This window comes from Dermochelys coriacea, chromosome 18, assembly GCF_009764565.3.
Source record: "Dermochelys coriacea isolate rDerCor1 chromosome 18, rDerCor1.pri.v4, whole genome shotgun sequence".
NCBI classification, from domain to species: Eukaryota; Metazoa; Chordata; order Testudines; family Dermochelyidae; genus Dermochelys; species Dermochelys coriacea.
The window spans coordinates 3,597,591-3,615,913 of record NC_050085.1 but is presented as its reverse complement, the minus strand read 5'-3'; the positions used below and the strand labels follow the sequence as shown (position 1 = coordinate 3,615,913).

The window sequence follows — 18,323 nt, the reverse complement described above, 5'->3', positions numbered from 1 at the left end:
TGGCTCACAGGTATAGCGGGCAGGAGAAGTTGTGTTGTAACCAATGAAAATGGCCTTCAGCAAAACCACCCAGGGGAATAAGACTTTTTTTCTTTCCCCCAATAAGGGTTGGCTATACTGAGAGGGATTTCCACTGGCTGGGTGGGATTATGCATTAACTTGTGTATTTGTATTACAACAAGGCTGAGAAATGCCTTATTATGATATGTAGTCCTGATACCTAGGCCTCTATACGCTGCGTGACTGGAGCTGAGTGTGTTGCAGCATTGCAGCCCACTTGGTTCATGTTTGAGAAAACCGAGCATAGGCGGCTTTAGCTGCCAGCGACTGGGGGCTTGTGTGCAACAGCTTGTACTTTCTAGGTTATAGTGGATCTTTCTAAGAGGATGGACATGTGGGGATGAAGCTCTGTGGGAGTGGAGGGCTCATTCCAAGCACTTACTTCCAGGCACCAATTCCTGCCAACAGTGTGGAGGGAAAGCAGAGATTCATTTCACTGCTTTTGGAAGAAAAGAATGGAGTCTGGCATAACAAATGTAGCTAGTCCAATAAAAAGACAATCTACAACTTGGTGTTTTTATTCTTTGCCTATTGGACTCAGGCAAGTCCCACTCCTGACATCAAAAAGAAAGGGCTGCCCTCAGGCCGTAAACAGGGAAAGAAGGACCTGGGAGCTATCAGATAGTCTGAGAATGAGTATACCCTGCATGTTTCCTACATACCATGTGTATTCTGTGCAGAGGTCTGTAATGCTCTGCTTTATTGTAGGGTTATGTCTTGCTTTAGGCCTGTGTATACTACATATATGTGTATGTACAGCACACGTGGCCCATGTCCATTGCATTCAGCCTGGGCAGGCAGTGTGTGGCTCTTTTGGGTATGTGTATTACCTTTATGCCCAGATGTGTAGTGTTTGTGTGCATGTTTCTTTAGGCTTGTGTGTATGTTCAGTGGCACAGCTCTGTAGAGAGTTTGATTTTTCCAGAAACCTGCTGGATTAGTGATTAAGCTCAGTGAGCGTTTCACAAGACAAGAGTTTTTTTCTAAAGCTTCTTTTAACCTGTTGGAACTCGCATTCCCCGAACGCTTCAGAGACAGACAGCTTGTAACAGTTGAATTGGACATTTTCACAAACTCCTTGCTTTGCATGGAAGAGCTCTAAGGAGGTAGCTGTGGAAAGGCTGTTTAGATTGGTTTGTGTGCCAGTGTTTATGCATTTTATAATCTGTAAAGGAGAAGCATCTTGGGATCTTCTGGAACGACTGACCTGCAGTCCCTCAGAGAGATCACTCTGCTACAGAGGCTTTCAGAGTTGGAAGGGAGTTTGCAAAATCTGATCATTGAACAAACCAAGATATCTGGCTAGAAAGTAAACCTCAGGCATATTTTGTCAGTCTCTGGATTTTGGGAGTTGCTGCTGGGTTTGCTGAATGTCCTGGAAATCTCTGTCCTTAAGCCATTTCAAGATTTGGAACTAGAAACTTTCTCCTTTTTGATAACACCTGTAGCCTTGCTTTTCCTCCTACATTTCCAGGCTCAGTGGAAGCCTCATACTAAACCACTATACTGAAGTGAAAGGTCAGTTCCCAGTAGATCTGAGCCCCAGAGTGAGGGTATGTGCCAGGGGAAGAAAACATCTCCTTTGGCCTCTGCGTGCCTCTCACAGTTGGCCAAACGTTATCTCCAGCAGTGTTTTTAATTTGTGCCAGGGATGAGCCTTGGTATCTCTAGGCTTGGCAGTTCATAGCCCTGGCACCTCTAGGCTTGCTGCATCAGTTATGAAAGTAAAAAAAGTTGCTTGAGCCCTGGCACCTCTTTCATTACAAATTAAGCACTGATCTCCAGAGGAGCACAGAAGCTTGCTGCATGCATAGACGTTACAATCCATGGACTATCCAGGAGTGAGTTACTTTCCAACTCATTGCATTGCAAGTGTTACTGTGACTGGCTTATAGGACTGAATTAAATTTTTGATTCATTGTGGTTTTGCGCTAAAATATTCCAAACCCTGCACCCTGTCCATGCACTCCAAAACATGGCTTGTACATGCCAGGGCGTTTTCTAGGTGGTGCAAATGGGATTCATGTGGCATTTTTCCAAAGGGGCGCTGACCCAAGCACTCAGCAGTGTACTAGCTGAGAACCTCTCCGAAGTGGGAGAGGATGGTCAGAGTTCTGACGCTAGGTGTGCGAATGAAATCATTACAGAACAACTTTGTTGGCAAGTTCCAATCTAACTGGGTAACCATAGCCAGTAAACTAACAGGCACTACAAAGCCTGGTTTCTCCTGACTCGGTATTTGACGCTATTGGCTTTTAAGATGTGACTGGTTGTTTGGATTATTAGGATGACTTTCTTGAAGCTCTCGAAAAAAGATTCCTTGTGTGTGGAGAACCCTGGGCACCCACTCATCCTGAAACCATTAGTGACTGCTTTCATTTTCATGCCGTTATCCGGCTAAAACTGTGTTGGTCTCTGGGAGCTTTGCAGGAGGCTCTCCATGTGATGTAAATATTCTGAGATGAGGTTAAGCTGCTGTATAGCAGGGTGTGCCGCCAACAGCTCTTTAACCCCTATAAATAGGGGGTAGAGATGTGGCAGTAACATTTCTCTCTGGGCTGAGATTTGGCTTAAAGTGCCAGGAGCACAGTTGTTGGGGGTTTTTGTTTGTTTTGAGGGGGGAGGAAGTGGGGAGATGTTTAAACTTTAAGAAAGTGGATTTGACTTTTCTATGAATACCTAAAAATCTGTGACTTACAAAGTGAGGCTGGCTGGAAAGCTGGTCTCTGTGGTTTCATTCTGTTTGCGTTATAGGGCCAGAGAGGAAGGAATAATGCTTTGCATTTCTACAGCCCATTTCATCCGGAGATCTCCCAGTGCTTTGCAAACACGGGGCCTGATTCTCCTGTACCTGGCTCCTCGTCTCATGGACACCTTTGCAAAGTTGGTGTTGTGAGTGCAGAATTCTAATTTGGTAGTGCTTACTCTGATGGTGCTGGTGCAAATGGCTATCCATCGTGCAGGGCGATGGGGAACTGTGTTGATAATTCTCTGTCTGGTTGGCTCTGCTCTTACAACTACCTTGATGTGGATGACTGAGTTCTCTTCAGCTAGCGATTTCCCAGCTTTCATCAGAGCAGCAAGAGGCCCTGATTCTCAGGTCTGGCTAAAATCCACTCATGGATTTTACCTTTACATCATTCTAGATTTTAGGCTCTAGATTTTCAGCCCAGCTGTGGCCTGGTCCACTCCCTGGTATAGAGCAGCACTAAGGTGTACTAACTGATGTCTGGCTGCTGAGAGCCCCAAGGTGCTGGCTGATCTGCACAAGTGGGAATGGCTTTAGTTCTCTCCCCCTCCCCCCAAAAAAACAACAAATGAGTGGCTTAAAGGTTTGTATCTTGGTGGCAGAAAAAACATTTTGAAATCTCCCAGACTTTGGAATTAGCTGGGATGGGCAAGGCCCTGATCTCGGGCTCCTTTTAAAAGCTAGTAATGCCATCAATAATCAGGTCCTAGCTAAAGGAGGTAAATTGATCAGTAATATTCAGATAGCTAGAGATGGTGAGCATCCTTATTTGGGGCTTTTTGAGCGGGTGGTCCCTGGTGGCTAGTGGCATGCAGGAACCACCCTGAATCTGGGTGTGAAGGAGGATATCTGAGAAGTGAAACTGAAATAAAAAGTGCTGCCTTCCAGGCTGAGAAGGGGAAGGTTCTATGAGCTCCAAGGCCAAAACAATGGTAAGGAAAATGGACTTCTGTCTGCCTCGTTCCTGGTACTGCCTGTGATGCTGGTTTCTGAGCCTATAATAGACCCTGCAGTTATCTGAGCCTGCGATGGACTGTTACAGTTGCTGCTATTTGTGTCACTCAGCTATAGGATTGTCACATCCGCGCTGGAACAATTTTTATAGTGTGGGTGCTGGAAGCCATTGAACCAAACTGTAAACACTGTATATGAAGGATTCAAGCCAGGGGGTGCTGCAGGGCCCCTCCCTCCCCCCCCCCCAATTCCAGCATCTCTGGTTCATTGTCATCCCCTTCACTAACTTGTCTTGGATGGCATACGTGGAAGCAGTCTATTGACTTTCTTAAAAGTGATAAAAGTGCCAGACAAACTCAAGAATCCGTTTCTGACATGTTTTCATATGTTTTCACCAAGGCAGGTTCCCTGACTTTCATGGTGTTTTGTGGATATTTTTAAGCCTTGGATCCTGGAGTCATGTGAATACAAGAGAATCTCAGCTTTCACTTAAAAAGTTTCTAGTCCTCTTGGTTTCAGAGAGAAGCTTGAAAACATGACTCAGATGGTCCCTAAAGGCTCAAACCAGAAGGCAAATAAACTCCCCAAATGTGCTAGTTTTTATAAAAATCTGATGACCCAGGGGGCCCTGTCTCAGGATTTTTAGACACTCGGGTTGGCAATATTTAAGGCTGTAAGAAAATTGTGGGCAGTGGTTTTGTGGTGGCAACTGCAACTTTTAGCAGACACAGCAACTTCTTAGAGTTGCTGCAGATTTCAGAACTCCCAGCACTTGGATGCTGCAGCCAGCAGAGGAGCAGTTCCTCTTCATGTATTGAGGAAGATATAGTGAAGAGTTAATATTGTGAGTTTTTGCATTTCTATTCAGTTAAACCAGTTCATGAACTCCTGTAAGTTCTGTGCAAGTTAGGCTGCCCCTAGGGTCCTGTCAGCCTGCCAGTGTGCACATTGGGATAATGGCATTGTAAAGTTGGACTCTCTTGCAATATGTTTCCTGATTTGAAGATTGAGCAACAAGATCGAGTCAGTGCCAATGGCACTTTTCTCCTTTAGAATAATAGCAATTGGACCATATTCAGCACTGCATCACAGGCTTGTGACAGTGTCAGCAGCACATAGAGAGTCAGCAGTGACAGCATTTCTCAGACTCTGTGACTGTTGTGGCAAAGAAACCTTGGCACAGAGCAGTATGTGTGGCAGGAAACGTCAGTGTGTGCCAGCATGCAGCAATAGGTTTGCAAGGTGTGCAGCATGCAGCAGTGCAGGTGTGCCATAGTACAGAGCAGTGTTTCCCAGAATTGTGCCTCCCCCAGTGGGTCTGGGGAAGGTTCTAGGTGAGTCGTGGGCCTGCACGAGAGAGAGTTTGTCCTGCACTCACCCTGCAGCAGTGGCTCCTATCCCATGGGGCTGGGCCTGGCTCCCTATTCCAGGCGTTGTGACAGGTTTGGTCTGGCTGATCCCCTATTGTGATGGGGAGTGGGACTGTTAGCTAGGCCAAATTTGAGGAGTGGTGCTGTGACTGGCATGCAAGGGCAGGTGATGAGTGTGAAGCCTAGTGTGGCAGAAGCTTGTAATCGTGTGGAAATGTCACACTGAGAGACTGACTTGGTCACTTTTAACTAGCGGTGGAAATTGGGGGCTGAAAAGCAAAGCCAAGAGAAGAACAAATGTGTGGCCGATGTGACAGGAAGATCAAGATGTAGACACATCCTAGTCTAATGCCCGAAACAGAATTATTCAAAGAATCAATTCAGGAACAACACTTTCCATTAAAAAACAGTTACAGAAAACAGTGTCTGACTAGCAGGAGATGGCAAAGGGCCTCTCTAGGTAGGATGCATAGTGAGATGTTGCCACAGAACCATGAATGACAAATGGCCATGGGTGAAACTTCCCAGACTTAGGCAGATGCTTGATGTATTGTATCCACCTCCGACAGATCCCTGGGTTTTGTACTCCCTGCTCTGGCAGCACACGCAGCTGATTGTGCTAATCAAGGATTGCTGAATTGTGTTAGTGCATGACATGGTATGTCTGTGCAGTAGCATAGAGGTATTGCAACATGCCCCATATTGTGCAATGTACTTACTGCTACACCACTGCAGAGTTCGTGAGTGGGCTGACAGACGCTGGAGGTGTGCGGCGTCACTGGCTGGGGCAGTGACAGTAATGCAGTGTGTGGCAGTGCAGAAGCACATGAATGTACCTAAGGAGTGTGCAGAATACAAATGTGAGCTCTTCAGCTGTTCACAAGGACATTCTCCTCTACCCCCTTTCCACTGTCAGCTCGAGGCCTATCAGGAAACCACAGGAAGTGGATTCCCTTCTCCATGTCCTGTAATTCACTCCTGAAAGAGTCATGGGTGGTGGTGAATTGCTCCAGCCCCTTCTCCCTGGGTGGGAATGAGAGAATCCTCAAATTGCCCCTCTTCATTCCAGGTGCATCCAGTCAGGACCTTTCGCTCCTTCTGGCAGCAATGCTCTGAGGTCCTTTCCCCTTCCTGGGGAACCTCCCCTTTCTCCCGGGAACCACTCTGCTTGTGGCAGGTCCTGGGGAAGGGGAGTAAACCCCTGTGTCCTAGAAGAACGGGATGCCAATGTGGGGAGATATCTCTCTCTGCAGAGGAGAGAGCTCCTTCTGCTCTGTGCAGATGCTGGGGTGGGAGCTAAGGTTAATTTCCCCCCTTGCCAGCTCCGACAGCCTCTGGGGCTGCTCCAGTCACGCTCCTTTGATTCTAGAGGCCAAAGTCTCGGTCTCTCCCCTGCATTCCATGAGGCATCATCTCTGAGGCACAAACACCTCCCTACTCCCCAGTGCTGCTGCTGCTTCTCCCCACAGCGACCATCTGCTACCTAGCCCTCAGGCTCCAGCGTCCCGTCCGACTCGTCTCAGTTACAGCAAGAGTTTAAAGAAGCTCCATCGATCGAGTTTAGCCAAGAGAAGGGTCAGAGGTGACCTGAGTATGCTGTAGGTACATGGGGAGAAGATTTCTGATGGCAAAAGCCTCTTGAATCTAGCAAACAAAGGCAGAACAAAAACCAGTGGCTGGAAGCTGAAGCTAGACGCGTTCAGACTGGAGATAGGGGCAGGTCTTTAACTGGGAGGATAATTAACCATTGGAACAGCTTAGCCGGCAATGTGGTAGAGTCTCCATTGCTTTAAGTCAAGATAGGACATCACTGTCTCGAATATCAAATTGAGCTAGAGCAGAAGTTCTGGGCTTGATGCAGGAATTGCAAAGTGAGAAATTCTCTGGCATGCGCTATGCAGGAGGCCAGACTAGATGATCATAATGGCTCCTTATGCCTTAAAAGTTGTGACTTGCCCTTTTTAAACTCACAGAAATCAATGTAAGACAGACTGCTTGAAACGGTCACTTTTAGAGGGCCTCAACCTTTTATAGCAGTGTGACTGTGTCTCATCATGTGCTATAGTCCAGGAGGATGAGAGTGGTTGTCAGGATGAGGTTATGTTAGGCAGAAGGGGCCATAGTCAGTGTAACACAGGCCATTGGCTAAACAGAGGGCAGCTTTTGTGCTATGGCCAGAGTGAAAACCAGACTGGCACTGGTGCAGGTTGTTGTGTGCGAGGTCACATGGGAGATTAGAAAAGGCAACTTTCTCCAGCATTTTGCAGAGTGGGGTGGATGGAAATAGGGCAGTGACTAAAGAAGGTGTCTGAGTCAAGGAGAGCAGAACAATTCAACCAAAACCAATCCTAGGCCCCATCTAATCCCAGCCAATGCTTTCCATTGTACGCTTACTAGTGTTTTGCCCAGTCTTATAAAAAGTTCTGGCAGCCTGGTCTGCTTCCCCTGCCCTAGGTGAACTGTTCCACAGCCTAACGAAGCTCACTGTCGGGGTGTCTTTCAGACTGAGTTTTCTGTTGAATTCTAAACTAAATTATACATTCTTTGTTTAACTCTTAATCGTTCCTCGATCCATCCACCCTTCTGCTAATTTCCGTGACTCTTTGGAGCGCCCTCCAGTGTGTTGGTATGTTTCTGGCAATAAGGTCTGGTGGCACTAGAATCACAGAGATGGCCCTGTGCTCATTCACTACAATAGTCACAGGACAAGAACATCAGAGGCACCAACACACCCAGAATAGATATGTTTAAAAATCCAAATGGCTTCTCTGCAAGACACTTGATATGTCTTCCCTGATCTCTGCCTTTATTGAACATCTCATTTACTCAGATTCTCAGTAGTGGGAAATGCAGAGGTTTATCTCCCCTAATTTCTGTTTTATCTGCCAACCTGCATGGCTTTCTCTGTCTTGTTCTTGCTCCTGGAAACTTTCTCCCCTGAAGTTGCTATTATCCTTGGGTATATTTTAAATAAAAACAAGATTAATTTTTAAAAGAGCCCTGGGGTTAGGAGGGATCTTGCAGCATTGCAGACAAAACAATTGCAGAGGAGATGAGTCACAGACGTTTTTAAATTGTGAGATTTGGCCTAGTCTAAACACAAAGTTGTACTGATATAACTAAGGTGTGTCTTTATACTGCCTTAGTTAAACCAGTGCAACTTTTGTGTAGAAGAGACCTTTTTGGTTTTTAAACCGGTAACTACAGTTGTGGACAAATTCCTGAGACATAAAGGCTAAAGGAAAGAAGAGTAACAGGTATACACTGCAAGCGACAGTGTCACTAAAAGAAAGTCAGCCCACTACAAATGAACCATGGGACTAATTGGCTCCTTTGCTATGTTCTAGACCCAATATGAGAAAGGAAGGAAAATACCTATCTAAAGTAGGATCTAATGCCTTCTCTGTGGTGCCTTGCTGTTTGCTTATTGTGCTGAGGGACTTTGTAGAGGAATAGTTCCAATGGAAACAGTCAATATGTAGGTGGGGAGAACTTTAAGGAAAGTTTGAGAGACTCTGGTTCTGATTCTGGGCCATCTTCTAGCCCTGGAAAGGCTTCCAGGTGGTTACCTGAGGAAATAGTTTGAAGCAGAAGTGACTTAGAGAGTCCCTTACTTTGGGAATCAAATGATGCTTGGGTTATGCGTTTTCTTTTTCATGTTCCACAAAGGCCCAGCACCTGTACTCCGGTGGGTTAGTTTACCCAGGGGAATTTGACTTTCTGATCTTCATAGGATCCATTTGCTAATTGGATCCCTAGACACATCTTATTGGAAAGGAAATTCATAGATTCCAAGGCCAGAAGGGACAATTATGATCATCTAGCTTGGCCTCTGTATAACACAAGCCAGAGAACTGCCCCCAAATAATTCCTAGAGCAAGATTGGATCTCATTCTAAAAGACCTGATTTCAAAATTGTAGGTAATGGAGAATCCATGACAAACCTTAATAAATTGTGACAATGGTTAATTATTCTCACAGTTAAAAATTTACACCTTATTTCTAGTCTGAATTTGTCTAGCTTCAACTTCCAGCCATTGGATTGTATTACATATTTGTCTGTTAGACTGAAGAACAATTATGAAATATTTGTTCCCCATATTGGGTACTTACAGACTATAAGAAAGTCATGCCTTAATCTTCTCTTTGTTAAACTCAGTAGATGGAGTTCTTTGAGTCTATCACTGTAATGCAGGTTTTCTAATCATTCTCATGGCTCTTCTCTGAACCCTCTCCAATTTATAAACATCCTTCTTGAACTGGGGGCATAAGAACTGGACACAGTATTCCAGCAGCAGTCTCACCAGTACCAAATCCAGAGGTAAAATAATCTCTACCTACTCAAGATTCCCTGTTTATTCATCCCTGAATCCCACTGGCTGCAGCGTCGCACTGGGAGCCTCAGGTTCAGCTAACTATCCACCATGACCTGCAAATCTTTATCCGAGTCATCGCTTGTCAGGATAGAGTCCCCCATCCTGTAAGTATGGCCTGCATTCTTTATTCCTAGATGTATACATTTACATTTTGTGTATTAAAATGCATATTGTTTGCTTGCACCTAGTTTACCAAATGACCCAGATCATTCTGAATCTGTGACCTGGCATCTTCATTATTTACCAGTTCCCCAGTTTTTGTGTCATCTGCAAACTTTATCATTGACAGTTTTGTTTTCTTAAAAGACATTGATACTAATATGAAATAGCATAGGGCCAGGAACTGACCCCTGTGGGACCCCACTGGAAACACACCCACTCAGTGACAATTCCACATTTACAATTATATACTGAGACTTGTCAGTTATTCAGTTTTTATTCCATTTAATGTGTGATATCTTAATTTCATATTCTATTCAATCAAACTTGTAATCTCATCAAAAAAAGAGATTGCTAGTTTGGCAGGTTCTGTTTCACATGAATCCATGTTGATTTGCATTAATTACATTACCTCCTTTAATTCTTTATTAGTCAAGTCCCATATCAGCCACTCCACTCTCCTATCTGGGACCAATGTCAGGCTGACAGGCCTATAACTACCCAGGTCTTTCCATCTCGACTGAGTTTCTTAGTTGTGGGTTTGCTGTCTGGCATTGCCTAGTGGAACTGGTCTTGTACGTAGAAGGGTTCTCTGAAGACTTAGATTCATAGATTCATAGATACTAAGGTCAGAAGGGACCATTCTGATCATCTAGTCCGACCTCCTGCACAGCGCAGGCCACAGAATCTCACCCACCCACTCCTATGAAAAACCTCACCCATGTCTGAGCTATTAAAGTCCTTAAATCATGGTTCAAAGACTTCAAGGAGCAGAGAAGCCTCCCTCAAGTCAACCATGCCCCATGCTACAGAGGAAGGCGAAAAACCTCCAGGGCCTCTCCAATCTGCCCTGGAGGAAAATTCCTTCCCGACCCCAAATAGGCAATCAGCTAAACCCTGAGCATATGGGCAAAATTCACCAGCCAGATACCCAGTAGTTTGTCTCAATTTGTCACATGTCGAAGGGATGAGGCAGCCATTGGTCAACGTGCTGGCTCTTGCCCTCTGAAAATATGCTTCTCGTTCCTGGCCCAGCAGTTTCCAGGACAATTGCATGCCAGGTTTAGGAGCCCAGGGTCTTGAAACTAACCCTATAGACTTGAGAATTGGCAGGCCAGTGCAACTGGAGTTGAGCTGGAAGACAGTAGGAGAAGGTGCAATGGTCTACAGCAAAGGAAGGGAAATTCTGTGGTATCTTGCAGACAGCAATTAGCAGTAAAAGCAATTGTGTGGTGGAACAGACTGCAAGACAGGCTGTCTAGACATGAGCACTGCAGCAAAGCATGTTAGGTAATGTACTGGTGGGAATGAGGGGTGGAAAGTGGTCCTACAGAATGCAGGCATTGGAGTGATTTTCTCCTGCAGCCTTAGCTTGTGCATGTGCAAAAGGGAAACCGACTGTTTAATGCCAAAGAAAAAAATGCTACAACAGTGTCCCTTTTAAGGGCCAGATGGAATGGTGGAGCCCAAAGTTTCCATGGTCACAGCGAGGGGAAGCTGACGAGATGATTATGTCTCAGCCCAGGGCCTAAGGCAGCTTGGTCCCCACCTCAAAATGGTTTAGAAATGCTCCGTAGCCTCCACTGGGACAAAGGCTGATGTGCCACAAAATGTAGGCATGAAACCTGAAGCTCTGTGATCATGGGAATGTGTGGTGGGAACAGCCTCGGAGATGGCAGCTGCGGGACTGCCCTCTTCTCCTAGAGACGGGGAGGAAGAGGGGATATTTACCTGCTTCCCCTCCTAACCTGTGCCTGCCAAGAATCAGGAGAAGAGCAATGTGCGCTGCACCTATTTTTCTTTTTCCACCTCAGGGGAGAGAGGAGCCTGTGCCAAGGCCAACATCTCTCATTCAGCTTTGTCTGTATGGAGCCATAGAAGTTTCCCAATGCTTGTGGGTGCTGGCCTGCTGACTGCACCCATGCCTGACGCATGTCATGCTTTGCTGGCCATGTAACTTCTCCTCCCACTGACTGTGATAATCGCCCATCAGCAGTCACTGGTCTCCGCAGTTACTGTCTAGTAGGGTGATGCAAAATGGCTCCTTGGCCTCACTGCTGGGCTCCAGAAAGCAGCACTCAACCTGCTCCCAAGTCTCATTTCGCCGCTCCCCCATCCATGGCTGGACAGGCAGCTGAAGCCTGGCTTTTTCTGTAATGGCAATACCCAGAATGCTTTGTATGCAAAAGACAAAACAGGAGTGGAGTGGGATGGAATACAAGGAGAACACCCCCGGACGCTAAAAGGCAGAGTAGGGCTGCTCTCCGGTACCTGAGCACAGAGGGAGAAGGGGCGTGAGGGCTGGAGGGGATCACTGAATTTATGTTGGAGAGGGAGGCTGGAGAGCTTGTCAGGCTGGAGTCAAAGCAGGGGAGGCTAGAAAGATCAGAGCGGCCTGCAGAGATGGACATGAGCTGAGTAGGCAAAGGCATCCCCAGTTCAACCAACTTAGCTCGCATAACCCACCCCGTCTCATAGCTGTGATGCGATGGCGACTTTCCTGGCGCCCCAGAACATTGCTCTGCCATGATCCCCCAGAGCCCAAACAAGCGTTTCCAGAAACTTCTTACTGAAATGTGTGTGTTTGGTTTAGTTCTCAAGAGGGGAGGCTGTTTCCCCTGGGAAGAGGCCCCTAAGCTATCTGGAAAAGTGACTGGGCTGTACACATCCACAGCTGAAGCCATGGTTACGTGCCATAGGCCCACGTAACTTGTGGCTGCTGGGGTTGTGCGCTGTGATTCAGGACACCGGTTTGAAGTTGTAGAAAGAAGTGCTCTGTTGTCTCCTGCCGGCTGACCTTCTCCTTGGCTTCCAAGAGGCCCCCTAGTGGACTGACTATGGTAGTAGCTCAAAGCACCACACTTCACGACTCCCCTCCTTCCAAAGAGAGCAAGATGTTTTCGTCATGTTTATCTCTTCAGTTTCTCTGGCTGGTTTCTTGGGGACTGTCTTGCACTTTGGCAAGGATTTTTTGTTGCATCAATGACCTGGCTGGACTCCTTCAGCAACAGATCTGGTGCTATAGCGAGGTCTCCTGAAAGAGGTACGGGAGGAGATGCATTTGGAAACCAGGTTCTCTGTAACAGGTGAGGCCACCCTTGAATAGATCAGGCCCATTTTACATTGGCAGTCTGTGCTGTCACCAGCAGTGGGGGTGCATGCTTGTGTCTGTGTGCTGTGCATGGAGCAGTGCTGAACAGCATTGAGGAGTGGGTGCATAGACATGGTGAGTGGCGATGGAGGCATGTGGCTAGCCCCCATGGGAGAGGGAGTAGCTGTGAGCGTTCTGGATAGCTTCACCCAGCCTGTGTGTCTTGTGTATCAAGTTAACAGCTCCTCTCTCAGTGATGGATGCAGTTTTCTGAAACAACATCTTTTGTCTTCATTTTATCTTCTTAAACAGTAATAAGTATTTGTTTGGGAAGCCTCTTATCTGGAGCATCTGCTTGGAAAGGTTTGAAAGGGCCCTGTCACGCTTCTCTTCCTATGCTGCTTTGAATTTCTGACTCCCCATCGCCTGGAGAATTCTGCCGAGCTAGAAAGAACATTGGGTCTCTGAAGTAATTTTCTCCTCTCCCATTTGCCAAATAGAGTTTCCCCATGTTCCAAACAGAGCTGACACTAACATGGCTGCCTCCAGCAGCTGCTTCACCTGTGGCATCACTTCCTCCTGCCAGCTTGTTTGTGTTCAGACCAGTTGCTGAATCATCAGTGATGCTGGCTGCATAGCTGTGGGAAGTGTTAATTGGGGAGTTTCTCTGAGCACTAGGAGGTGCCCCAAATACTGCATTTGTGGGCATGGTCCAAGAACAGGGAAAAGGAGAACATTCTCCTGGAGTGGGTTAGGAGCCAGCAGTTCTGTACCTCACTCTGTGGCCCTGGTCTGTACTTTTTTTATGGCACGCTCCCCAAGGGGATAGCGAATACTCTTTCAGAGAGGAGAAAGCCAAGGCACAGACATACTGCATGGAGTTGGTGCTTCAGTTAGAACCCAATTTTCCTAACTCCTACTTCCATGACTAATCCACCAATCTGCAAGGTCATTGTGCAAGTCTCTTAACTCTTCTGTGCCTTTATGTCCGTATCTGTAAAACAGGGATAATAGTTACTGAACTCAGGGGAAGGTGGGGGTTTCAAGGTAGGTTAATGTCTCTTCAGAAGCAAAGTAGTGATGTATTATCTGCCCTTGGCATCTTGGAGGAGTAGAGGGCAGCACTGCATGGGAACAGCAGACATCCTTCCCAGTATCCTAGCCTGCCACAGATATCTGAGGACCCTGGCTTGATGGAAGGAGGTGAGGCTCTGAGAGAAAGATGTCAAAGTTAGTCTCTAAGGTGCCACAAGTCCTCCTTTTCTTTAAGCCAATAATGTACATTAAGGAGTCACTGAGCTGCTTTTATATAAGCAAGTAATTGTCTTAAAAGAACGTAAATTCTTGGACAAATAGATTTAACTGGGGTTAAGGTTGTAAAAGAGTTTCATTCTGAAAATATGGCAGCAAGACACTCCATGTTTGTCTGTGTCTCATTAGCTCCCTATCAAATGTGCTCAATTTACAGGTGAAAATTGCATGCTTTTTCTGACTGCCAGCACTCCCCTGAGACCTGAGAGTCAAGCTGGGTTCTCTGTCTTACACATAATTAGTAATAGGGATTCCACAGGCCAGATTCTGCCTTCAGTGACACCTGTGCAGCCCAGACACCAGAGGTGATTTTGTACAAGTATAACCGATTGGAATGTAGTGAACAATTCTCTTGATGCACAGGAGGGAACAGAATCCAGCTCCCTCCTGCTGAGCTGGCTCCACAGAACTAACACACTGAAAACGTATGTACTGCTGAAGTCAGCAGATTTGACACTTGAAACCCAAGGGGAGCAAACTGTGCAATAAGGAATCACTCCTGTGTAGTCCCCTCTCAGAACAGAACTTCACTTTGTAAGGGAAGGATCCTTAACAGAACGTTGTAAGATGCAAACTCCTGAAAATCAGGAAATTCAAAAACAAGATTCTACTTTCAAAAACAAATTGACCTGAGGTGCTTCAAACAATCTTAACTGCCCTTGCTGCTTCATAGTGTAACTAAATGTAACTTTGAATTTTTCTGGCTGTCTGTCCAAGCACTGAATGGTGGTAAGGATTCCCCCTGGGTTTATTGATACATATTTAGTCCTAACTCCAGTTTCAGTGAGTAACTTGTCTGGAACTCTGCCCTAAGCTGTAGGAGCTCCCTACCCCTACAGGCAACACAGTGCCATTGCCAGCATGTCAGCGGGAGCCAGCGGCTGCAGAGAGGAGAGTACTAACATTAGCCTTGAGCTGTGTGAGGGCAGAGTTTGCCGGGGTCCCTGGTTGAGTCTGCTCTGGCAGGCACATGGGTGCAGGGGGTCTGCGATTATCCAGGATCTGGTAGGAATAACGTACCAATGTCCTGAGCTACTCGGAAATAGTGACTGGGGGGATCAAAATGCCCAAGCAAGAGGTGGGGCTTTGGGAAGAAGGTAAAACACTGCCCCTCCAAGAAACATAATGAACCTCCCCGCCCTGGACTGAGCTGGGGTGGGATCACCAGCCCCTCTCTTCGAGAGCAGGTGCTCACACTTCTCTCCTGTGCGTGGGGGAGCCCGGGGAGCAGCAGTGGGGTAACCCTCTGGAAGCCCATGCCGTCTTGTGGGGGAGTGATTCCAGTAACTGCCAGGAACCCAGGAAGTGGAGTGGGCCTGGAGTGTGGCAAAGGGATAAATCGCTGGAAGTCCAGGTAGTGGGGGGGTTACACCCCCACATGCACCTCTTCCCCAGAACACTGTCACTAAGCCAGGCCCAGGCTGGCGCAGCAGCCTCTGCATGTCCTCCATCCCGGAGAGCAACGTGCAAGGCAGCAGGAGAGCGCAGCCTGGGGCATGCAGGGAAGCAAAGGCAGCGTTTTTCAGGTTGGCAAGTCCTTGAGGCCATGTTTGCAAGCGGGAACCTGGAAGGTGCCGGTCACAAGGGGTTTTGCCCATGACAAGCTCCTGACTCTACTTCCCCCCCTTCAAGCCTCACTAGAATTCCGAGTGGTGAAAGACCCAGCAGTCTCCCCCCCGCCACCCACCAGGGCTGGATCCCCACACGAAGGTGCCGGGGGAAGCTAAAAGCAGGACTAAGGAGGGAGATGTTTGTCGTGAGTAAAACACAGCCAGCGCTGAGGGAGCAGTGTGGCAGCTGTAGCTGGCAGCCGGGCTGCTGCACTGCTTGCTTTGGCTGACTTGAGAGACCTCTGGCTTTTCCTAGTAGCACTTGGATATGCTGGTACTCGGGAGACTTGACAGGGTATATTCAGAACATGCTGAGAATATCCCCCTTCATGCTAGGCGGACAGAGCGGAGCTGTTGTGCAGCCTCCCTGCTGAGAGATGGAATGAATGTAGACCATGCTGTAGCTGGGCAAGAGGGCCATACTCTCCCCCAGTGTTGCTGTCGGGACCCTCGCTCTGCTCCGAGGCAGAAAGGCCATTCTGCAGAACTGTCAGAGCCAGCCTGACGATGCAGAGGGACCCAGTCAGGCACTAGCCTCCAGCTCCAATGAGGAAAGAAGGAGAGGAGAGCAGACGGTGTCTTTATCCAGGCTACTGGAAGGGGCCACGCGGGTGGAGATCTCACCAGCCCTGGAGGTTGTCAGTGCAATGGCAAGGGGTCTTCCCAGCCTCAGGACTGCAGGTGTCCGTGCCCAAGGCTATCCCTGATTTCCCCTCTCAGACAGCTGTATGGATACGAAAAGGCAGCATTTCCCAGGGAGAGGCTGGGACAGTTCTTTCTCCTGCTCAACAAATCTTTCTAACAGATGTTGCTGGGTGTGCTGACAGGTACCTGGCAAAGTTGTCCTCAGTGGGGAGTATTTCCGAGGAAGAGACCTGTGAGAAGCTGAAAGGGTTAATCCAGCGCCAAGTGCAGATGTGCAAGAGGAACTTGGAGGTGATGGACTCAGTGCGCCGGGGAGCCCAGCTGGCCATCGAGGAGTGCCAGTACCAATTCCGTAATCGTCGCTGGAATTGCTCCACGCTGGACACCCTGCCAGTCTTTGGCAAGGTAGTGACACAAGGTGAGCGAACTGTCCAGAGGCATGTGCTCATCTGGGAAAGGGAGTGAACTTAACAGAGGCATGAGCTTCCAGGTGGGAGATAACGAGCCTCGAGCTGGGGCTGTAGCAGTGACGCAGACAGAGGCAGATCTTTGGGGAAATGGCTGCATCGTGTAGACCCATGCAGCATGTGCACACTAGCACTCCAGTGTGGAGTCTGATTTATTTGGCAGCATCAGAGCTACCATGTGGTGGAGGGCCTGAGATGGCCTGATGCTATCCTTTCGCTTCAGCCATAAATGCCACCTTTCCCTGCCATTCACCTGTTTTATAGATTAGCAGTGTGTTACTCTCCCAAAAGACAGGAACATGAGTGACAACAGCTTTGTTTTGCTGGGTGTTGGTGGCGAGCAGTTGGGGGTTGGATACGGCAAGTAGCATCACTGGGGACTATCAAGGCGTGCAGCCATGGGATTCTGGCGCAGTCGCTGTTTGCGACTCCGGTCTCAGCTGGCTGTGGAGAGCCATGGGAAGCTGGCAAGGATGTAGAGAGAGTGGCAGTAATGCATGTGGTACCTTCTGGTCCTGGGACTCCCATACAGGCTGTACAGGAGGGTTCATTGGGGCTGCTTTTAAGCTTGCCCAGTGCCTTAGCTGCTGTCTGCATTTCCGTGGTGGACCCAATTTCCTTGGTCATGCTGCAGAGCCCTGCTTTGTATGTACCTGGGCACAGTGGCATAGACTGGGCATGGGCTTTCAGCCTGAACTCTGTGTTGCAGGGTGTTTGAGTTGGAACTGGCCCCGTAAAGTTACTTGAGTAGCTCTGCAGCTTCATCTGCCTCACCAAGAAGCTTCCCCTTGCAAGGGCTCAGCAGCAGCAGCAGGATGCTTTATTTATTTGGTCTCTTCTCAGTGAACAAGCCGTAAGCTAGGGCTGGACCGTTTTTGTTACTCCTGAGTGCAGCAGACTGTGGGTGAGACCTTGGGATGGTGCCCTCTGCTGCCCAAAATCAGTAAAACACTCCTCCCTCTCTTCAGCATAGCATGCTGCTATGCCAGCTCTGGTTCTCCTCCTTCCAACTACAGTGTCTCCTGTTCTTATAGAGACTCCAGCATCATTCATCTTCATGAAGTGATCTCTGGTGTGGACTACCCCAGCCTCCTACATTCTAACCATCTGCGAGCGTTGTGCTGACTTCATGACAACGCTGTGACCAAACAGAACGAGCCCTGTTCATGTTGTAAAGCAAGGAGGGGGTCAGGATGTAATAGCTGAGGGCAAGTGGGGCAGAGCTCTGTGTCAGGACTCCGATGTATTTGTAGAACTGAGGGGCACTAGAATAGTGTGGAGGTGCGTCAGTATTGAGATGCATTGGCAGAGCTGGGGATGGCCAGGACCATAAGTGCAGACTTTTATTTCCCCTGCAGGTGCTCCACCCCCGCTCTACCCCTTCCCCCAAGGTCCCGCTTTCACTCCACCTCTTTCCAATCCTTGCTCCATCCCCTCATCAGACACCCTGCCCTTGATCCACCCCTTTGCTCCACCTCTTCCCGTCCCCTTCCTGAGGCCCTTGCCTGCTCGCTGCTCTCCGCCCTCCCCC

The 18,323-nt window shown here is 48.0% G+C and overlaps 1 protein-coding gene across 2 annotated transcripts in view; it reads left to right on the top strand.

The window, feature by feature from the left end:
- Positions 1-18,323, top strand: part of WNT4 (Wnt family member 4) — a 31,190-nt gene that overhangs the window by 3,438 nt on the left and 9,429 nt on the right. For both annotated transcript variants that reach the window (XM_038376956.2, XM_043500112.1), the window contains exon 2: positions 16,508-16,743. In XM_038376956.2, coding sequence (XP_038232884.1) covers positions 16,508-16,743 — 236 coding nt within the window. The remainder of the gene's footprint in view (positions 1-16,507; positions 16,744-18,323) is intronic.